This window comes from Mytilus galloprovincialis, chromosome 8 (assembly GCF_965363235.1).
Source record: "Mytilus galloprovincialis chromosome 8, xbMytGall1.hap1.1, whole genome shotgun sequence".
NCBI classification, from domain to species: Eukaryota; Metazoa; Mollusca; class Bivalvia; order Mytilida; family Mytilidae; genus Mytilus; species Mytilus galloprovincialis.
Window position 1 is genome coordinate 34,207,681 of NC_134845.1, and position 20,407 is coordinate 34,228,087.

The window sequence follows — 20,407 nt, forward strand, 5'->3', positions numbered from 1 at the left end:
GGCAAACGATAACAGTGAAACAACAGCAGGGGTCCAGTTTATTCTCGCACTTTATCGTTGCTAAATAGCTAACGGAAGTCTTCGGGAGAATTCGAATCAAATATATAGGGCCTCTAAAGGGAATCCAGCAATCGAAATCAATTGACCTTGTTGTGTTGCACGACTTCTTAATCCGGTGAAAGGCTTTAAAACTATTATTTAATTAAACAGTTTAGCTACAGAATGGCAGTTTCGATTTTGTGGCCGTAATTATTTGAGTAAGGTGCATTTAATTGATCTGAGGGAAAGTTCCTTTCTTGTCATTATCGGCGATGGGGGTAGCTGACCAGTTTTACGTTTCTTTACAAAAAAATAACTTTATACATGGACACAGACATGCTAATTAGTTTGTAATAACAACTCACAAGTTCATTAAACCTCAAATACCTTTGGGAATACTCTGCCATCCTGTGTTTGTTTAATTAAATCATGCAAATAATTAATTATATTTTATTGTTTTGATTGGTATTGATCGATTTTGACAGGTAATTTTTAGATACACATTTTCTAACGAGCCTTCAAAAAGCGTTCGGAATTCGGTGTTGACAGGGTTCGGTTTTTTCAGGTTAAATTAACGTTAATTGAAAGGGAAATTTTGTGGGACTTTGAAAATTGTTCGGTTTAAACTGAAATTCGGTTTTATCAGGGTTCGGTTTACCCAGGTTTCACTGTATGTTGTTAATATATCGTATTATTCGAAACTCTTATCTATACGAATGGTTATCAGAAGTCTTGAAGATTTCAAAGTATAAACAAAAGCTATGCCTTTGTTGAAAAGTGAAGCGTTGCAAGCATGGGAACTTTCTATAGCTGATATTTGTGTGTATATATTTTGAAATTGTTTTTAAATTTCAATTTTAAATATACAATATATAAGTTGTCTTCTCTTCTTTCGATACGTATGCAAGCATTCTCTGATGGTCTTTACTTTCTTACCATTGTACATGTTGAAACTGGGTGTGGGAAATAAATATATTTTGATAACGTGTTTGTAAATTGATGTTTTTAGGCTATCTCACACGTATGCCTTCTAATTCCCTAAGTGGCCTTATTACTTGGTGTATCTGTATTTTATTAAGTCGTTGCGTAGTTTGAAGTTAATGATCCATTAAACAGAGTCTGAAAGCTTTCAACAAAACATGATATCTATACCAGCAAATTCCATCAATAAAAATGACAATTCTACAACAGATTACTTGACCATTATATGTTATCTTTATTTCATGTATTTATGATAGTATATAATTTTTATCAAGAAAATACCCCGTTATAAAATGGCGGCATTTGCAGACAGGGTACCTAGAAAAATGTGTTCAATTAATTTTTGGGTCCCTTTATAGCTTGCTGTTCGGCGTGAGCCAAGGCTCCGTGTTGAAGACCGTACTTTGATATATAATGGTATATTACCTTAAATTTATAAATTATGACTTGGTTTGAGAGTTGTCCCATTGGCACTCATACCACATTTTCTAATATCTATATAAGAGCATATATACAATAAATAAAGTATAATACAATAAAAAGCACAACCGACAATTCATTCAAAATAGTAATTCATGCTTTTTTTTACGTTAGACATAGGACTGATACAAGATTCCACTCTGCACTACCTTGACCGACAAGGAATGGATGATGCATTCAACTATGCAATTAAAACCTTCAACAATGACCAAAGCTTAAGACAGGATATCAGTAGTGTGATCTTAAAGAGTAAAGGACATAATGTCACCGACATAGACAACAGCTACCAGCTTACAAGGCAAAGTAATGATAGACTTTTTATTTTTATTAAACAGTATAGGTTATGTATAGAATGCATTCAATATGTAAATGTTATATGTCACTGTATACCAGCTCGACTTGTATACTCTTGCTTGTAATTCGTGTTTATCAGGTACTGCATCTTTTTGATGACTTCTTTCTCTTTCTGTGTGCTTATATAAAAATACACAGTCATGTTTTTACTATATACTTTTCGTCCTTGCGCTTCACAGATCAACTATCACAAAGAATAATCGAAAAACATGTTTCTAAACTATATAGAAAGGTAAATTGGTAAATAAATATAACAATGTTATGTACATGTAAAAATTATTTGGCACTTATACTCTATACTTCATGTATGATTTAGTGAAAAAAAAAAAAAAAAAAAATGGCACAAGAAGAAAAATGCTCATTTTCTTTAATTGAACACAAATAAATGAGACTTTTGATAAAAATTCCTAATGTGTCATTTATTTTTCTATTTCTTTTAATCAACCTTTTTTGTCTGTGCAAACCCTACAACCAATTTATTACTATTACTATCTTCAGTTTAAAGAAATATAAGTTGGAGATAATTTAGATATTTAAGTTTATCTCATACTCAGTCTTATATCTTTCAGTATGTCATTTACTACCAAAGAATATCATACTGTTTATTGCGGATTCATCGCAGCAATCTATGGAAGTCTACGAGTCGATGTCGAGTAACCTGGAAATTCCAATAGTCTTACCAAGAGGACCCGGGTACAATCACACCTCGGAATATGTTTTTGATATGACGCCTTCATTTATTGGGGCTATTATCGATTATATACAGTATTTTGGTTGGAAAGTTGTGTATTATGTCTACGACTCTGAAGAAAGTGAGTAATACAAACTGTTGAACATACTAAGCAACTCAGCTTAAGTTTTAAACTTTATGCAGATGACTTTACAGTTTTTTTTATGCCGAATTTACTAAGATCAGGCAAGGATATACCGATTAAATTCTAGTGTATAAAATTTAAAAAAAAACACAGACAGTAGAAGTAGAGTAAGAAAAGGAAACAAAAAAAAACAAAACAAAACACATAAAATGTAAATGTTAAAAGTCTTCGTACAGTCTCTTGCCAATACTTAAATTTCCACACAATTCGTGTAATGCTTAGACCTTTCCTTTTGGGAAGGATTTGATTGTATAGTTTCTAACGTAATCAAATAGTATTTACAAATTATGACTTGGTTGGAGAGTTGTCTCATTGGCACTCATTCAACATTTTCTTATATCAATATATATCTATATAATACATCCTTAGTTTTCAGTTTTAATTTTTTTTTTAATTTGAGCATTCTTAAAGAATGTTAATCTAACAATAGTGGTTCGGGACAATCAAATAATATTTTACTAAGTGCTATTTTCATTTGACTTAACGAATTATATTTGTATTCGTTTTCTGTCCCTCTGAAAGAGGAAACACCAACTCCTCTTGTAAATATAAAATAAGTGCTTGATATTTACCAAATCTTGTCTGTCAACATTGCAGTTTTGGACCACTATTAAGCATTAAATTATATAATTTGGTCACATGTCCGAATGTACACCAACGTACGAATTTAAATTATACAGTTTTTAATAAACACATTATGTTTGCTAATAAACAGCAAGATATAAATGCATTTTTTTACTTGTAGGTCTACATAGAATTCAAGAAATCTACCGAGCGCAGAAAAGTTTAGGAACAAGATCATTTTCCCTCAGACCTAAACGGATTGTCAACATCAGTGATTCTTATGCAGTTTTACGATCGGTTGACAAACATAGATATTGTGATAGCGATATGCAGTTTGCCTGTAATATGAGAATAATTCTAGACCTGTCTACTAAGGAAGCTTTCAATCTCACATTAGAACAGGTGACTCAACTCATTTAAGATCGAGCTTTTCATTATTTAACTATCACTGAGTCGATACCTGTTAGTCCCCGATGGTATCACAAAGACCAGTAGCCAGAACGTCTATTATGGAAAGAAAATACCGATAAATGCTGTTGTAAAATTTTGGAAATCTAGGAATGTATGTTTCTCATGCATATGCTAGATCTGATTCCTGTTAATTCAAGGTCTTGCTCTAGGGCTTCTACTTTACCAGTTTAACAACGTTTTATTATGTACAATTCCAAAATATAAGTAAACAGTATCAACAGGATGTGTTATCATGAGCACTCATAACTAAACATATACATGTATAGCATATTTATTTTTATGTCCAATTTATGGGAATTATGTTTTTTCTGGTCTGCGCGTTCGTTTGTTTGTTCGTTCGTTCGTTCTTCCGTCCGTTCGTCCGTCCCGCTTCATGTTAAAGTTTTTGGTCATGGTAGTTTTTGATGAAGTTGAAGTCCAATCAACTTGAAACTTAGAACACATGTTCCCTATGATATGAGTTTTCTAATTCCAATACCAAAATAGAGATTCTCCCCCATTTTCACGGTCTATTGAACATAGAAAATGATAGTGCGGATGGGGCATCCGTGTAGTATTGACACATTCTTGTTTAAATAGAGAATCAATGTTAGTACCGATAAAACGATACTTAAATATTTTACTACCTTGCTAAATTGATATCTTCAAAAATAAGTTTATCCAAAAGAGTTTACATTGATTGTATGCAAGTTTACGGGTTCTATTAGCAACATCACTCTAAAAATTAGGTGGTCTAGTCTGTATATTTCAGTCAGAGATCATAATTTTTAATCATTTCTATTTTACTTTTTATCTAGATAATCAATGTTGGTATGAACAGAGATGAATATCACTACATTCTGGGAGGACTAGTAAGTTTAATTGTTTTGTTATTTTGTACTAAGATATACTTTGTTTTAGTTATCTCCAATCTTTAAAAAGAAGTCATTTATCTGTTGATAATAGATTGTATGCAAGATTCTCTGCAGAGACTGTTAGACTCTGTATCGGAATAGTGTGTCTGGGGAGCCTGTCTTATACTCCCGTGGACCTAACCGTGTATACTGGGATATCAAATGTCGGCTCAGTATGTAGGATTAATACAAAGTAGGGTTAATTTTCTAATAAGGATAACATGCTCTCGTCCTCATCTGCTTGTAATATTTGTCACATGACGTTTAGTATAGGCCAAAACATTATCGATTCATCATCTTAATAAGAGATAGCTTTTCTGTCATTAACAAATCTGTTGCTTCCTACAAGTAATTATTCTGACAAGTTCAACATGACGGTTCCTCTTGCTTTTAGTATTTGACCTCCTCATCATTTTCAAAGTAATCAGAAAATTTTGCCACATTTTTTTTAATTTCTTCCCATATATAAAAAATTACATTCCTGGAAAATATTGTGAAGGTTTTGATTTTTATTTAACAGTGAAAGCATCCAAATACACGCGTAATTAAAAATAAAGAGAACACTGTTATTTTCCAAATTAAAAAAAAAGTAATATCATAAAAAATAATCAAGAATATTTTAATTAATTTTATGGACATTCTATCGCTCAAATTATTCAGCAAATATCTTCAAGGTCTAATGAATAATTTGGAATCCTTTGCTTTATAAACTAAGCAGCGAAAAGCCGATGTCAAATGTTATCACTATATTGAAACTCCCCAGCGAATTCCTTAATGAAAAAGCATCAATATTTACATTAGTTTTTTTTTTACTTTCAATTAAACTGAATTAGGACTGGTACGCATTGCATGTTCATTTTGTAAACAAATACAAAATTGGACGTTCTGAAAGACAATTGTTTTTAAAATAAATTGCACTGTTCAAATGTCGAAGAACAAAAAAAAAAGAATTATTTGTCACCGTACTGTCTTTTACAATGAATAAAACCCATACAGTACAGTCAGCTATAAAAGGCCCCGCCATGATGAAAAATATGCAACAATTCGAACGAGTAAACAAACTGCCTTATTAATACAATACAATTAAAACAAGTATGGTAGACATGAACCAACGACAACCACTGCATTACATGCTCCAGACCTTGGACTAGGAAAGTGACGGGATTAAACATATTTCTTTTTTACCTTTTCTTAGATAAGTATATAATAATATATTATTTTATTTTAAATATTCCCAGGGAATACAAGAACTTGACCTTAGTGCTTTTGCGTATGGTGGCGTCAACATCACTGGCTTTTCGATGCTAAACGCTCACTCAGCAACTTTTAAAGAAATAGATTCAGATATGAATAGAAAAGTTTACCAAAATCTAAATCCACTGACGGTAAGTGTATAGTCATTGAATATTAAATAAAGAAAGGAATGAGAAGAAAACATAGACAATCACACACTAAATAGATATAGGAAGATGTGATTTGAGTGCCTATGATACAACTCTCCGTCAAAGTCACAATTTATAAAAGTAAACCACTATAAGTCTTACTCGAAAAATAGAGGCGTTAATAAATGCCAGTTGCAACGAAATTAAAGATGGCAAAAATGGCAAGAAATGACAGATTTTGTCAGCTTTGTAACTTAGCTGACATTGAGGATGAATATCATTACACAATGTGTTGTAAACTTTTAAACCAGAAAAGACAAAAAAGTACCTGTCTTGCTTACTTTGACAATTTAGATCACAAGTACAAATTTGATATATTTAAAACGATGGTTTATTTGTGAACTTATACAAAGCAGTTGCTGGAATAGAATCATGCATTTGAATGTGTCTATTCATTAGCTGAAATGGACTTTTTAGATGTATGAAACATTTAATTTAGTTTTTTATGATTTATTTATTTGCTTGCGATATATTTGATGGATTTACAAAATTATTCCTATAAATTCAAAAACATAAAGAGAACGGTTAATGTAGTCCAGAAAAGCTTTTTACGTGCAATTAATTTGGTGCATATCTTTTTTCAGAAATGTTTGTTCTCTTTCTCTCTATCATGACTTACCATTTGTTTAGTCTTAACGTTTTGATAATCCTTATGTATTTAGAATAATGATTTTTGATTCAGATTGATAAAGCCATGATGATAGATGCTGTGAGATTTATTGGCAAAGGAATAGATAAGTACTTGGCTGATTCTTCGTCATATTCATTTAAAGGAGCGACGTGTAATAAAGATTACAAAAAAGATTTAAAAGATACACCTTCTCGTGGAAGTCTAATTGCCAAATCAATGAAACAGGTATGTACAACATTCGTCTCAACTCGGCCGATTCCGTACCCTCATCTAACGAGAGTAGCGGATTCTACCGAGGATTGCCGAATGGTATGTACAAGTAATAATCGTTTGTTTTATAGTGCATACACGTTTGAATTGATGCAATACAACTAAACACGAGGGTATATTCAAATCAGATGTCAGTGCTTGGGTACTTACATGACAATAACAAACTGTTATTAAATTCTCCAATGATAGATTTAAAAAATACTATGAAACTAAGATTCTAGCTCCGTCAGTAAAAGTTGACCTTACATGAATTTCAATGAAGGTCCCGTTTGGGCATATAGGAATTATAGCTTTTCGCGTGACGAGCTCTTATAAATATGAAGATGTGTTATAAGTAGTAACGAGACATTCTGCGTCTAAGTCATAAGGTATATAAAAAATCAAAGTCGAAGTACGGCCTTCAACACGGAGCATTGGCTAACACCGAACAAGAAGCTATAAAGGGCCCAAAAATGACTAGTACAAACAATTAAAACAGAAAATCTAACCTTCTGATGTACTAATTAAAATAGGATAAACGAGAAACACCTATGAACCACAACAACAAACGGCAACTATAGAACAACACGCTCCTGATTAGGAAAAATGCATACATATGCAACGGGATTAAACGTTTTAACAGGCGCAAACCTTCAACCTAGCATGTGACAGTAGTGTAAAATTACAACACAGAAAGATCCATGGTTTTCAAATGTTTGCGATTGAGCACTCCTGTTGAAGAAATCCAGAAAAAAAAGCTTTATACGCACGAATTTTATAAAGTGCATGTTATATTTATTAATTAGAGTTTATCAAATTTCTGGAACAAAATATTTAGTACTTTTTACGAAATATTGTATATATTATTAACCTTTAAGATAATTGTTACTTGTCTGTTTATTTTCTATAGGTTAATCACACTTGATTTTTGTATTAAAGTTCGGAGATACATTGCATATCCATTCGTTTGATGTATTTGAGCTTTTGATTTTACCATTTGATAAGGGACTTTCCATTTTGAATTTTCCTCAGAGTTCAGTATATTTGTAATTTTACTTTTTTACTCAGTCAGCTGTTAATACTATTTTCCAGGTTGAACTACCGGCAGGCCTAACGGGGAAAGTTGCGTTCGATTCAAATGGGCTGCGAAAAGATTACACTTTAGAAGTTCATCAAATGGGATACAAGTCTAAATTGACGAAGGTGCAGACATTTCCCTTCATTTGTGTTTAAATGAGAAGGAAAGTAGCGTAGTAATTTCGAAATGAATAATTATCTCAAGCTTCCTAGTCTTACAAAAATCCATCAAATGGTAGTAGAAGTTAGGAAAAAAAAGATTATAAACAAAATTACAACAAAAAAAAAAACACATGAAACCTTTAGTATTAAAATAAAATACATTAATCAGTCTTCAATTTACTTTAAAAAAAAAGCTTATTTCATATACATTGTATGAGTTAAGAAACAACTACTGCATACATAATTGCATGTTAAATAATTAAATTGATAAATGGAAGGCAGTGAGAAAGACATATTTATCAATTTACACATTTTTATTAAAGATTGGTGATTGGTCACCTAATAGACCTTCGGGGAAAAGATTTGAGACAAATATTCCTTCCCGAATGCCAATGGACAGATCTTTGACTCATGCAAATAGAACATGGAGAATTGCAACCAAGATAGTACGTACAATTAATTATATAATGCCTAATGTATTACATGTAAGTCGATTACAGTTTGGTTGTTGAAGTTATAGAAGGGTCAGGTTGGGGTTTAGAGAAAAGACAATAATTGGTAAACATATATTGAAAAGAGAAAATTGGTTTAAGAAAAAGATTTGTAAAATATGGAACGCTTTTGAAGCCATAGTGACATGTATACTTGAGATCCAATTTACATTTCACGATCAAATTAAAACAATCTTATTTTTTTTTTTTTTTTTTTTTTATTTTGAATTTTCCTATCAAACTCCAGTCTTCTTATCAGAATATAAATACTGAATATATAAAAATTATCCCCTTTTAGTCAAAACCATTTGTCCAAGATGTGACCTCACCTCATACAGATAAACGTACAGATGGCGTCATAGAGATTGATGGTAAATTATACGAGGGATACTGTATAGAACTAATACAACAAGTAAAGGAACGATACCTAAAAGAACACAAAACCGACTTTAATTTCAAGTTTCATTTTGTGAAAGACAATGAATTTGGAAAATGCCAGAAAGATTTTATATGGAATGGTATGGTCGGTGAATTGATTCGAAATGTAAGTAAAAGTATGATAGCTTTTGGATTAATTTAAGTTGACAGTTAGTTGACGTACTTCAATGAAATTCGTGCTATCATATAAATAATGGCAGTCTGCTTATTGAAGCTAAAGGACTTTTTCAACAATGAATTTAGAGGTCCTTGTTAAACTTCATGGTTTGTAACAATCTGCACACTGAAAATAAAAGTTGTCCAAACTCATCAACGATATTACCAATGTTATTTCATCTGATCGGGCGGAGCTTACGTTTCAGTTTGCATAATGACAATCTATTTGAAGATGTGTGTGATAAAGATGATGGCCGTTATAATTAATATGATTTCTAATCACCTATCAGTGTCACCGAACAGATACAAATGAACTGAATGCATGATATGGGACGAATATATGGACACTACATTGATGAGTTTATCCCGACACACCTGGCTATAGATGGACTAGTCTTAAATAAGCGAACTGGTTAAGCCAAGTCCAGTCAAGTGAAATAAATCAAGTAACATCCGACTTATTATTAAGTTTCGCCTGGGTACAGAAAACTATAGTCTTTCTAATATTTCAATAGTTTTCTAACATAGATTTACAGAAAATGAACATATTAATTATATGTCAAGTCAGGACCAGAGCAAACAACCAAGCTCGTGTATGAAACGTCTACCATCAAGTTGCATCGTGCCGATTTAATACTCATCTATTATACAAGGCATATAATTTATTTCATAGATGCGTTTTGTCTACAAATCTGATTAGTGGATATCGATTCAAATACAGTTATCAACCAATTTATAAGTTAGATACATTGTACTAGCTGTATATAGTATAAGAAATGTAGCAATGTCAGTCTGTCGCGAAAAGTTCCACAAAATACGACAGAGACACTACAAGCAAGCAATAAACAAACAGTTTTAATTTCATTAATATTACACAACATTCTAGCACGTCGAAATAAGACAAAAATGTTAAATAGTCTACAAAATATTATACGTAAAAAGTTAAAATTTTACAAGACAATTCCCCGTACAAACTGAGATGGAACTCTGTGATGCTCTATTAAACATCAATCATGATCATGATCTTATAGAAGTTGTTCCCAAAACGGAAAAGGAAGAGAGGTTTCCCGCTCGGAAATTGAAAATAATTATTAATAATCAACACAGATAACACAAATGCTTTTTAATTGTCATAGAAGAGAGGAGGAAAATACCAAATGGATATATTATTCAAATGCACAACTCTAAGACAAACAAATCAAAATGCCGTTTCAAAACAAATTAAAATGACAAAAATACAAACAACAGCCTATACAACACTTCGTAGAAAATACTAAAGACTGAGTAACAAGAAGAGAACGATAAGCCAAATGTGTTTCAAATCCTTCGGAAGAGTCAACAACCTGTTAAGTCACAGAAGTCATGCATGTAACACTAATTTATACTAATATATCTTCTTTAAGACTTACTCACTTAATAGTCGTCAGGTTCTTAAAGGCAGCTGGTCTGTTTTAGTGGTGCAATGTTCTAAGTGTATAACTGTTTATTGTCAAAAAGTAAAATCACAAAAATACTGAACTTAGAGGAAAATCAATTTGGAAAGTCAATAATCAAAATGGTTTCAGATTGTTCATTTACGTGTTGATGATCTTATTATATTTGTCTATCAATGATTTGTTTTCACTTCTTCTTTTTTGTAATTTCAATGTCATATGTAACATGTTTAACATGTAGCGTTACCATCCTGATATTGTATCCCTAATGTCATAAGTAGAAATTATCTCTTTCCATTTTAGGAAACAGACTTAGCCTTGTCATCACTCACAATCACAGAAGAGAGACAAAGAGTTGTTGATTTTACAACTCCTTTTATGCAAATGGGCATTAGTATAATGATTAAGAAACCAGATAAACAAAAGCCAGGCGTGTTCTCTTTCATGGATCCATTAGATGTTAAAGTATGGATATGTGTGATGGTTGGCTTCCTTGCAGTCAGTCTTGTTTTATTCTTTGTCGGACGATGGAGCCCATATGAATGGAGAGAAATGCTAAATTCAAGAGATCAATCGAATGCATTTACTTTTTCTAACACTTTATGGTTTGCTTTGGGGGCATTAATGCAGCAGGGATCTGATATATTCCCAAGGTTGGTCTCGATATACCAGATGGTTATACACGCGTATAAACATAATCAGCTCCATATTGTCTGTATATATAAAATAGATGCATATAAATATGAATATGTTTATATATGTCTTCCCTTTTTAACATATCACTCTTAATTATGTTGTTGTAACAAAGCATGACATGAATGTCATTATCTTTTATATTTGAGATTATTGTCGTTTTATATGCATGTATTGATGCTCTTGATGAAAACTATCTTTTTGAATAATGTTATTTAACTATTTCTACAGTTTTTTTCAGTAATATGTAGCATAAATCACTTCGAATTCTGTATGAATTATTTTTGTTCAATAAGCCGTTCAATGAATCACTTTTTAAATCTCATACATTTCACCAGAATTGCATGTTTTTGTCATTTTGATATTAAAAGCTTGATAAAAAAAAACACTAACTGTACATACATTTGAAATTTTGTGCAAGACTTATTTTCACGTTAAATTTAAAGTTTTGCAATTCTTTACTTCTAATTAAATTATGTATGTTGCATGTGTATGAATCTGGTGTTTACTACACACAGTAAAAGGGATGGTTATTGATTTCACATTTTATTTTCCAGAATAAGGTAAGATGCACAAGTGGTATGCAATCATCTTTTGTAGACCTCTAAATTTTTACATCACCTCCAACAATTTCCATGCACTTTTTATTGCACATTTTAACTGTTAATCACATACACTTTTTATCAAGTTTAATAATTCCCAACACCGCAATCTCATCCTAATAGACAACATGGATGTATAATTAAAGGCAAAAAAGGCAGGGTTGAACCTCTCTATTCACCAATTAACCCCTCTTCTCCCATGTAAGCCAATGGTATCCCTAGTGCATTTTTATTCGGATAACACTAATAGCTGAATATGACTTTATATTCTTACTCAAGAAATATACTGACATTGTATTTGTATACAAAGAGACCCATTAATCAAACACAATAACTATGTAAAAAATACATGTTAGATAAGTTCATATGAAAAATCTAATATCCAAGATTTGAAGCCTTTGAAGTCTTCTTCAAATTCTTGAAGAGAATAATAAATTCCCTGATAAAATATGAATCTGTGTGATGATTTTTGTATTTATTAAAATGCATATTTTGCAAAATATTTCATTAGCTAATTAAAAGAAGCAATTCTACGTGTGGTGTTTGCATTAAACGAAGAAATTGAAAACCCTTTTAAAATAGAATCTGGACTCCGGTTTTAAAAAACAAATGAGATTATATTTAACTAAAATACTTCGAACAATATGTTTTTTGAGAATTTATCCTATCCATGATAATATTAAATTTTCTTTAAAGATAAACTAAATGTTTTCCTCATTTTGAATGAGATCATTTTGCTCATAAAGGATGTCTACAATGTTATGATATACATGTACATATTTATGATATACCTATAAGCTGTATTGCTTTTGGTTTAAAATAAACTATTATAAACAATAAATGTTTAATCAGTGATGCTATAAATAACCCGGCAGCACTACACAACCAGAACCTTTTAAAACTGTATCTAAGATATTGATCTTGCCTTTGCCAAATAAAACCAACCTTGGGCAAATATCAAAGTCTGGATGCATATCATAACGAATAATGCAAACACTTATTTCTGTTCGTGTTTAAACGACACAATAACATGGTAAGTATTATGTTAACAGTTATAAAGAGGTTACCGGGATGGTCTTCATTTTTATTTTTTCTGTTTTTTTTCCTCTTCCTTTTTTGTGTGCCCATAATACTCTATTGCTTCATAATTTAGTACCACTTTATTCTTTATTCTTTGTTTTTGGTCTATTTTACTCTGTTCTTTCGTAATATTTCCTATCTCTTGGTCCATTATGTTCGATTCTGTTAACCCCATTTGGACCCTCATTTGAACCATGCATGTTTAATGTAAAGATATGGTTTAGTTTTAAATACTATACATGCTGTTCAATAGACTAAGTATTTTTGAAGGACTTTAGTTTCTTTCGAACATTCTTGCATCTTTAACTTAACTTATATCATTGTACTATGAGGGAAAATGTTTACATGTATGTAAATGCCTAATTTTTTTTTTATTTCTGTGTTGCAGGTCCATTTCCGGTCGAGTAGTTGGAAGTGCATGGTGGTTTTTTACACTTATTCTTATATCTTCATACACTGCTAATTTAGCAGCTTTTCTAACTATTGAACGATTACTGACACCTATTCGAGGTGCTGATGATTTAGTAGGTCAGACTAAAATAAAGTATGGTGCATACAAAGGTGGTGCTACTGAGAAATTCTTTGAGGTATGAATCTTTAACTATGATTTTGCTTGGCATATATCAAAATGAATAATGTTAATAATTTATGTATAGAGAACAACTGTTGGAAAGTGGTAAGGATATGTGCTAACATAAACCATAGTGTGTCTGTACCAAGTTATATTACCTTTGTTTTGTCTTAAATTGTACAGGCTTACGGTATAGATATTCGAAAGAAGGGATTTGTGTTCACGTTTCGTCGGTTTTAAATCAATAACATGTTGTACTAAATTATAATCCTGGTACCTTTAATAACTATTGTACTAACATTGTTGAACGTATTTATCGCAGCGACTTTCAAATAATAGGTACTACATACACGATTAAGTCGGCCTTAAATATTGACTAACATCTAGAAATTACCAGTTCTAGTTGGTGTAGAATAGAGCCTTCCGGTAAATAAAATGATTTCAGCTTTCCCATGTTAATTTTTACTCTCTCTATATATAGTCCCATTTGGTTTGATAATCCAGGGCTTAGATTTATAATATCTAGGTAGAGTCACCTTTAGGCAACTTATCTTTTTTGTGTAGAAGTTTCGTAATGCTTAGTGATTGGTCATTAGTCGATGGATAAGAAGCCCTTCGTTTGTCTTTTCGTCATAATTTTGCCATGACATTGTATGGTGCTCTCCGACTTGTGAATATTTATTGTTCCTTTAATAATGTTGCCTTTCATTACATTTTTTGGTAAAATTATTTTTGTATTGTTATCTTTTGACTTTTTACATGTTTTACACTGTATTGTTATCTCTGTAATATCTTGTTTGTTTTCTGTCGGAACGAATGTTCTCCTTGTATTAAATGTGAGAGTAAAAATCTCGTTTAACTGAATTTCATTGAAATTGATAACTATAAAAAAATAAGGACAATAGTCATGATAGTAGTAGACCGCTGTTCAAAAGTCATAAATCGATTTAGAGAAAACAAAACTGGGTCACAAACTATAACTGAGGTAAATAGATATAGGAAGATGTGGTGCGAGTGCCTATCTATGCAAATAACATTTAAAAAAAAAGTAAACCATTATAGGTCAATGCACGGCTTTCAACACGGAGCCTTGGCTCACACCGAACAACAAGCCCCAAAATTACTAGTGTAAAACCATTCAAACGGGAAAACCAACGGTCTAATCTATATAGAATTTAAAAAAAACGAGAAACGAGAAACACGTATAAATTACATAAACAAACGACAACTACTGTACACATCAACTATAATAGGAAAATAACAGAAACATTGAAGTGCAAAAAAAAAAAACAACAACAGACAATACAACATACATGGAAACGAATTTGTGATTATATATTTTTTCAGCAATCAAAAGTTACAACCTTTTCTAATATGTGGACATACATGCTTGCTAACTACGACAGTGTAATGGTAGACAAGGATGAAGTAGGTGTTCAAAAAGTAAGAGATTCAAAACACGACTATGCCTACCTGTTAGAATCACCAAGGAATCAGTATGAAAACCAGAAGAAACCGTGCAATACAATGAAGGTTGGAGAAAACTTGGTCAACAAAGGATATGGGATAGCTACACAATTTGAACTTTCCGAACTCAGGTTTTTATAATTTCTTTGTTGTCATTTTTGTTACTATTAAGATCAATCCAGATAGATACTTCCAAAGCACGTATTTATATAAGTATTGTTTTTACTGAGACAAATTATTGAAATTTAAAATAAGTTTTTATAGAAACATACAATTATTTTGTTAGGTTATTTTGTTACGTTATCTAAGTTTTTTTCTCGCTCTCTATCGTTTGAAATTGAGATCGAGCAATTTAAACACACTGTTGTAAGACTAAACATTATATGATTATCTTCACATTATTAACTTCAGAAAGAATCTGACTTTGGTCATATTAAAGTTGAATCAAGAAGGCGTGATGTACAGATTGGAACAACGTTGGTGGTATGACAAAGGTGAATGTGGCTCAGATACAAAGGTATGTCAGAAGTGGAAGTTTAATTTCAGGTCAACGTACTTCTATTCTTAAAATAGGGTTATATGCAGCCATTTGTCGTATTGCTTAAAAAACTGTTTATCCGTGTGTCAGTCTGATTGAAATCAGCCCCTACTATTCACTTGCGTTTGTAGGCCTACTAATCAGACTGTCTTTTTGTGTATATCAATTGAGTTACATAAAAAATGCATTTATAGATATTGTAAGAATTTCTTTTCTCAAATTTTGTTATGAATATTTCCAACCATAATTGTAAGACCGAGTCACTATTTGTATTTATTCCATAACCAAATATGCTGTAATGTTTTGCATTTATTTATGAAACCATGTGTAAGGGAGATAATTACAATCTACTTTACCATATTGGGAAATAACGAATAATTTCAGAATTACCGGTACTAAGACAGCATTTACTTAATGATGATGTTTACTTTTTGAGGTAACGGAATTGAGAAATTCCCAATGTATAGAAAAAAGTAAAATCACAAAAGTACCAAAATTTTGAGTGATATATAAAACTGAAAGTCCCTAATCATATGACAAAATCAAAAGCTCAAACAAATCAAACGAATGGAAACAACTGTCAGGGGAAATGATTCAATCCCTCTCAGGTTTTTTTTAACTGAAAATACGTAGTAATGACTGCTAACTTGATTTAATGAAGTAAATACACTTTTTACTTTGTATGTCTGTATTTTATTCTGTGTCCAACTTTTAAGACCCCAAACGGCTGACAATAAATGATATTATTAAACTAAAAAAAAAATAATAAACGCACTTCTATTTTCTATATCATTCAAATCATCTTTTGAATATTCTTTGTCTATTTTTTATATTATTTAAGATTCTGTATTGTATCAATAGGTTTATTTACTAACTGTCGTTATTCTTCACAATAAATCAGTAAAATAAGTACTCAGTCATGTGCATGATATCAATCACAAAATACAATTTGAAAAAAGGAGTTTTCAAAATAGTAACAAAATTGAACAGCTAACTGGAGACAGATTAATTTAACGTAACGCCTCTTTATCAATATTAGAGTTTATGACTTAGAATATTAATGAAAAATGTCTGAGTTAACTATTTGAAACATTCATAGAATATCACTAATGAGTTAACTACTTGAGGCATCCTCCAGTCAGTTATGAGGTATTTTTGAAAAATAAATTTTTTTTGTCATTTTGTTTGTGTATGTATTGTTTGTTTGATTGTAGTATTTTGTGCCTTATTTTAAATAGAGGGCTAACATAGGTTTTGCTTGTTGCCAAATCCAATTGAATTTTTTTGGGTAGAAATACTGTTTAAACTGATGAAGTAAATAAACCTATATATTTTAGGATAATACGAAAAGCGCATTGACTTTGAGTAATGTGTCTGGTATATTCCATATCCTAATTGGTGGATTAGTAATATCAATGTGTGTTGCTCTATTTGAGTTTATTATTCACAGCATTAGAAAGAAACATAAACAAGTGAGTTCTTGTCATATTTTAGTTCACAATAATGTGATTAAAGTTTCATAATGACTGTTTGAAAAACCTTATACATTAGATTGTGAAAATACATGTATTTAAATTATTTAACAAGTTTGCCTCATCTTTACGTCAAACATTTCCATTTTGTAGAATGTGGGTGATAGCTTCTTATATTAACATGCAATGCAATTGCAATTGATAAATACAATTTCACGACTTTTCTCTTCTGTTCGTACAGATGAACTCTACAGCATTTACTTTTACATAATAGCCATAGCAACTTGGAATAGTTCTCATGTACATTTATTTTTAAATTCTATATATTTTGTTTAATATGCATGTATTTAGAATAAACATTCTAATTACAATGTACATGCATGCTTAATTTGGTTTTTTGATTTTCAAATGATATCATAACTGCTTCATGTGTTTAGATATTTTTTTAGAGATACAAATCTACAGTAAAATCGACAGTTAAAATAGAGAAGAAAAATCCACTGGAAGTTTTAAAGGCTGCAGGGTACTCAGAAATTGATAATTCAGGGGTAAGTTCAAATGAATAAAAAACTAAATTTATTTATTGATTAAGATTTAGAAAATGATTGTGTAAAAAGGTTTTGAAGAAACAAAGTCGGCGATCAATTAATCAAAAGAAGCTAAACACCATCGTAAAAAAGAAGAAAAAACTAAAACAAATAATGGCTCTTGCAATGATGTTCTGTTGACTTGTAGTGACTACAAATAGAGAAATACCTTGTGTATATGTTGCCCATACAATTAACTTGTTAACCTATGTGGTGTTGTCGACTTGAAACCAATGAATGATGATTACAATTGCACAGGTAGTACAAAAACATCTTCCTAAAACATGCACAATATAAATGTTGGTGCTAAAGAAGCGCATGTAGGCAGTTGAAATATTTTCAGTCGTTCAAGGCTAAAATATTTGAAAATGTCAAAATCTTGTAAAGCTGATAAACATATAAGGACCAAGCGTAAATCGAAACAAGAACAAGGAATCCGTGCTATGCATGATAAAAATGCATTCCTTAATTTAAAGTGATTTTGTCGTAAACTTGTAACCCATTTGAGGACGTGAATATTAGAGCCCCGTTACTACTTGTTTTACAGAATGTATTATCCGCATAAGAAGAGACGATTGTCCTGTCGACTAGATAAGTATCGCCCTGCTAGCGATTCCCTTATTTTTTGTTTGATTTCTTGATTTATCTCTTTTACATCAATTTTCAAAATTTTAACATACAGTCTACTGGTACTTAATTTAGTACAAGTGCTTCATTATGGCATGATTTAAAATAAACTTTGTGCTTGGAAATATGTGTTGTTAAATGTGCTCCAACAGGTATGAAAATGATTTTGAAATTAAGGAATTTGACTACTTCAGGCACACTTCTCAGTTCTTTACTGGTTTGGCTCTACTTTTGGTCCTTTGATATATATTTGATCTTCAATGCTTGTGTGTTGTTTTGAATTTTTTTAACATCAAAGCCGGGTGAATCAATAAAGGGAAATCATTTGTCGAAAAAAGAAACTGGTGCAGTCAATTTGATACCATATAAAGTTATTTTCATTAATCAATTATGTACAGTCAAACTCATTGATCGAAAATAAACTGACAACGCCAAGGCTAAAATATAAACAGACAATAATAGTACACAATACACAGAAAAAAACTAAAGAATAATCAACAAAAACTCCAGCAAAAACTGGGGGCGATCTCAGGTTAATGTACATGTTGGGCTGAGTTGACAGTGAATAAATGTTTGGCCTTGATCTTATCAGGCTTTTAAATATGTCTCTCCAAGATTTTGATATAGAACCTAATAAGTATTCGAATAAATCATAAAACTATGAATCTGGAAAAAGCCAGTTTTAAAGTCATCATTTATTGATTGTTCGTGCGATGTGATCATGCGTAGGAACAGAAATGTCACAGAAAATTAGCATAGATATGTTTTAATCAGACAGGATGGGTTTAATTTTTATTTCAGTATGCCCAAGGACCACCTGATTATGATCATCTAAAGACGTTCAGCGATGGAGCAACGTACAGATCTGAAGGGGACGAAGCATTATTTTCTTGAATTATGATTATTTTGCAGGACGGGAGATTTGTTTAAAATGTTTTCGTATATCAACTTCAAACAACAGTTGCATGCTGTTTGCATATTTGTTATTTTTTTCCTTTCAATCGTATACAATATATAAATAACACTTATAGCTGAAAACGTACATACAATAGTTCTATTTGAAATGCAAAGTGTATGCATATTTTCATTTTAAAAAAAGAGGGCATAGTCATATATTAATATGTCAATGTAAATATAATACTCTTAAGAGACGCAAAAAGAAATAGTTATAGGTAGTTTTTAAAAAGGATATGCTAAATACTTGAGACAACTATCATGTGTTCAAGTCAATTAATATTTCGTTAATATATCTATATTACAGATTATGTGCTAATCCTTTAATTCATCGATATTTTTATTAATTAAAAGACTAAGGTTTTATACTAAATGATGCATGTACACAGATAACAAGTTACATATCAGGAGAATTTTTCATAATAAAACGAAGTTTCCAATGGAGTTGGCCTTTGTGATTTAACTAGAACATTTTATCATTTTGTAATTAGTTTTACTAACAGACATGTAATTTTCATCACTTCTGCGTTTCTGTTTTATGTACAATCGTAAAATGTCTTGACTGAGCGTTTACGTAAACAAAGGAATTAAAAATCGATTTTATAATAAGAACGGTTTTATTTCTTCTGCCTAAATGTCAATCAACTTGAATTTATAGAGACAAACGGATTTAGCAGTCCCTATGTGAAAGATCTCTTTATATTGTCGTCATTAAAATGAAACATGCTTTCGTATAATATTTGCTCATTACATTTTGTATAATGAAACTGGTACCAACATATGTAGACGAGAGTGATGATTTGAGTAAAATTTCGTTCCTGTACATTTGTTTTTTCTCGTCTTTTTTGTATTCAAATTCTTATTGCGTAGGTCTAGAAACCCCTATATTTTTGCAATTTAGTACTTACCTTAATAGTTTGGTTTTACGAACATTCCTTATATTGGTAAATTTAGCCTGTCTTTGGGTTGTTATGCGCAACTACGATAGTAGTAGACATTATGTTTTCTTGTCCGTACTTTTCTGTCTGTCTATCTGTTCATCTGTTTGCAAGTAGCTATATAGGTTAGGATAGGGGTTAT

The 20,407-nt window shown here is 31.2% G+C and overlaps 1 protein-coding gene across 1 annotated transcript in view; it reads left to right on the forward strand.

Moving 5' to 3' along the window:
- Nucleotides 1-20,150, forward strand: part of LOC143085624 (glutamate receptor 2-like) — a 35,865-nt gene extending 15,715 nt beyond the window's left edge. Inside the window, exons 2-17 of the mRNA XM_076262085.1 lie at nt 1,615-1,803; nt 2,424-2,666; nt 3,475-3,695; nt 4,562-4,615; nt 5,896-6,042; nt 6,782-6,955; nt 8,072-8,182; nt 8,542-8,664; nt 9,008-9,253; nt 11,040-11,389; nt 13,500-13,698; nt 15,030-15,280; nt 15,561-15,666; nt 17,025-17,159; nt 17,609-17,707; nt 19,175-20,150. Coding sequence (XP_076118200.1) covers nt 1,615-1,803; nt 2,424-2,666; nt 3,475-3,695; nt 4,562-4,615; nt 5,896-6,042; nt 6,782-6,955; nt 8,072-8,182; nt 8,542-8,664; nt 9,008-9,253; nt 11,040-11,389; nt 13,500-13,698; nt 15,030-15,280; nt 15,561-15,666; nt 17,025-17,159; nt 17,609-17,707; nt 19,175-19,267 — 2,741 coding nt within the window. The 3' untranslated portion in view covers nt 19,268-20,150. The remainder of the gene's footprint in view (nt 1-1,614; nt 1,804-2,423; nt 2,667-3,474; nt 3,696-4,561; nt 4,616-5,895; nt 6,043-6,781; nt 6,956-8,071; nt 8,183-8,541; nt 8,665-9,007; nt 9,254-11,039; nt 11,390-13,499; nt 13,699-15,029; nt 15,281-15,560; nt 15,667-17,024; nt 17,160-17,608; nt 17,708-19,174) is intronic.
- The last annotated feature ends 257 nt before the right edge of the window (nt 20,151-20,407 follow it).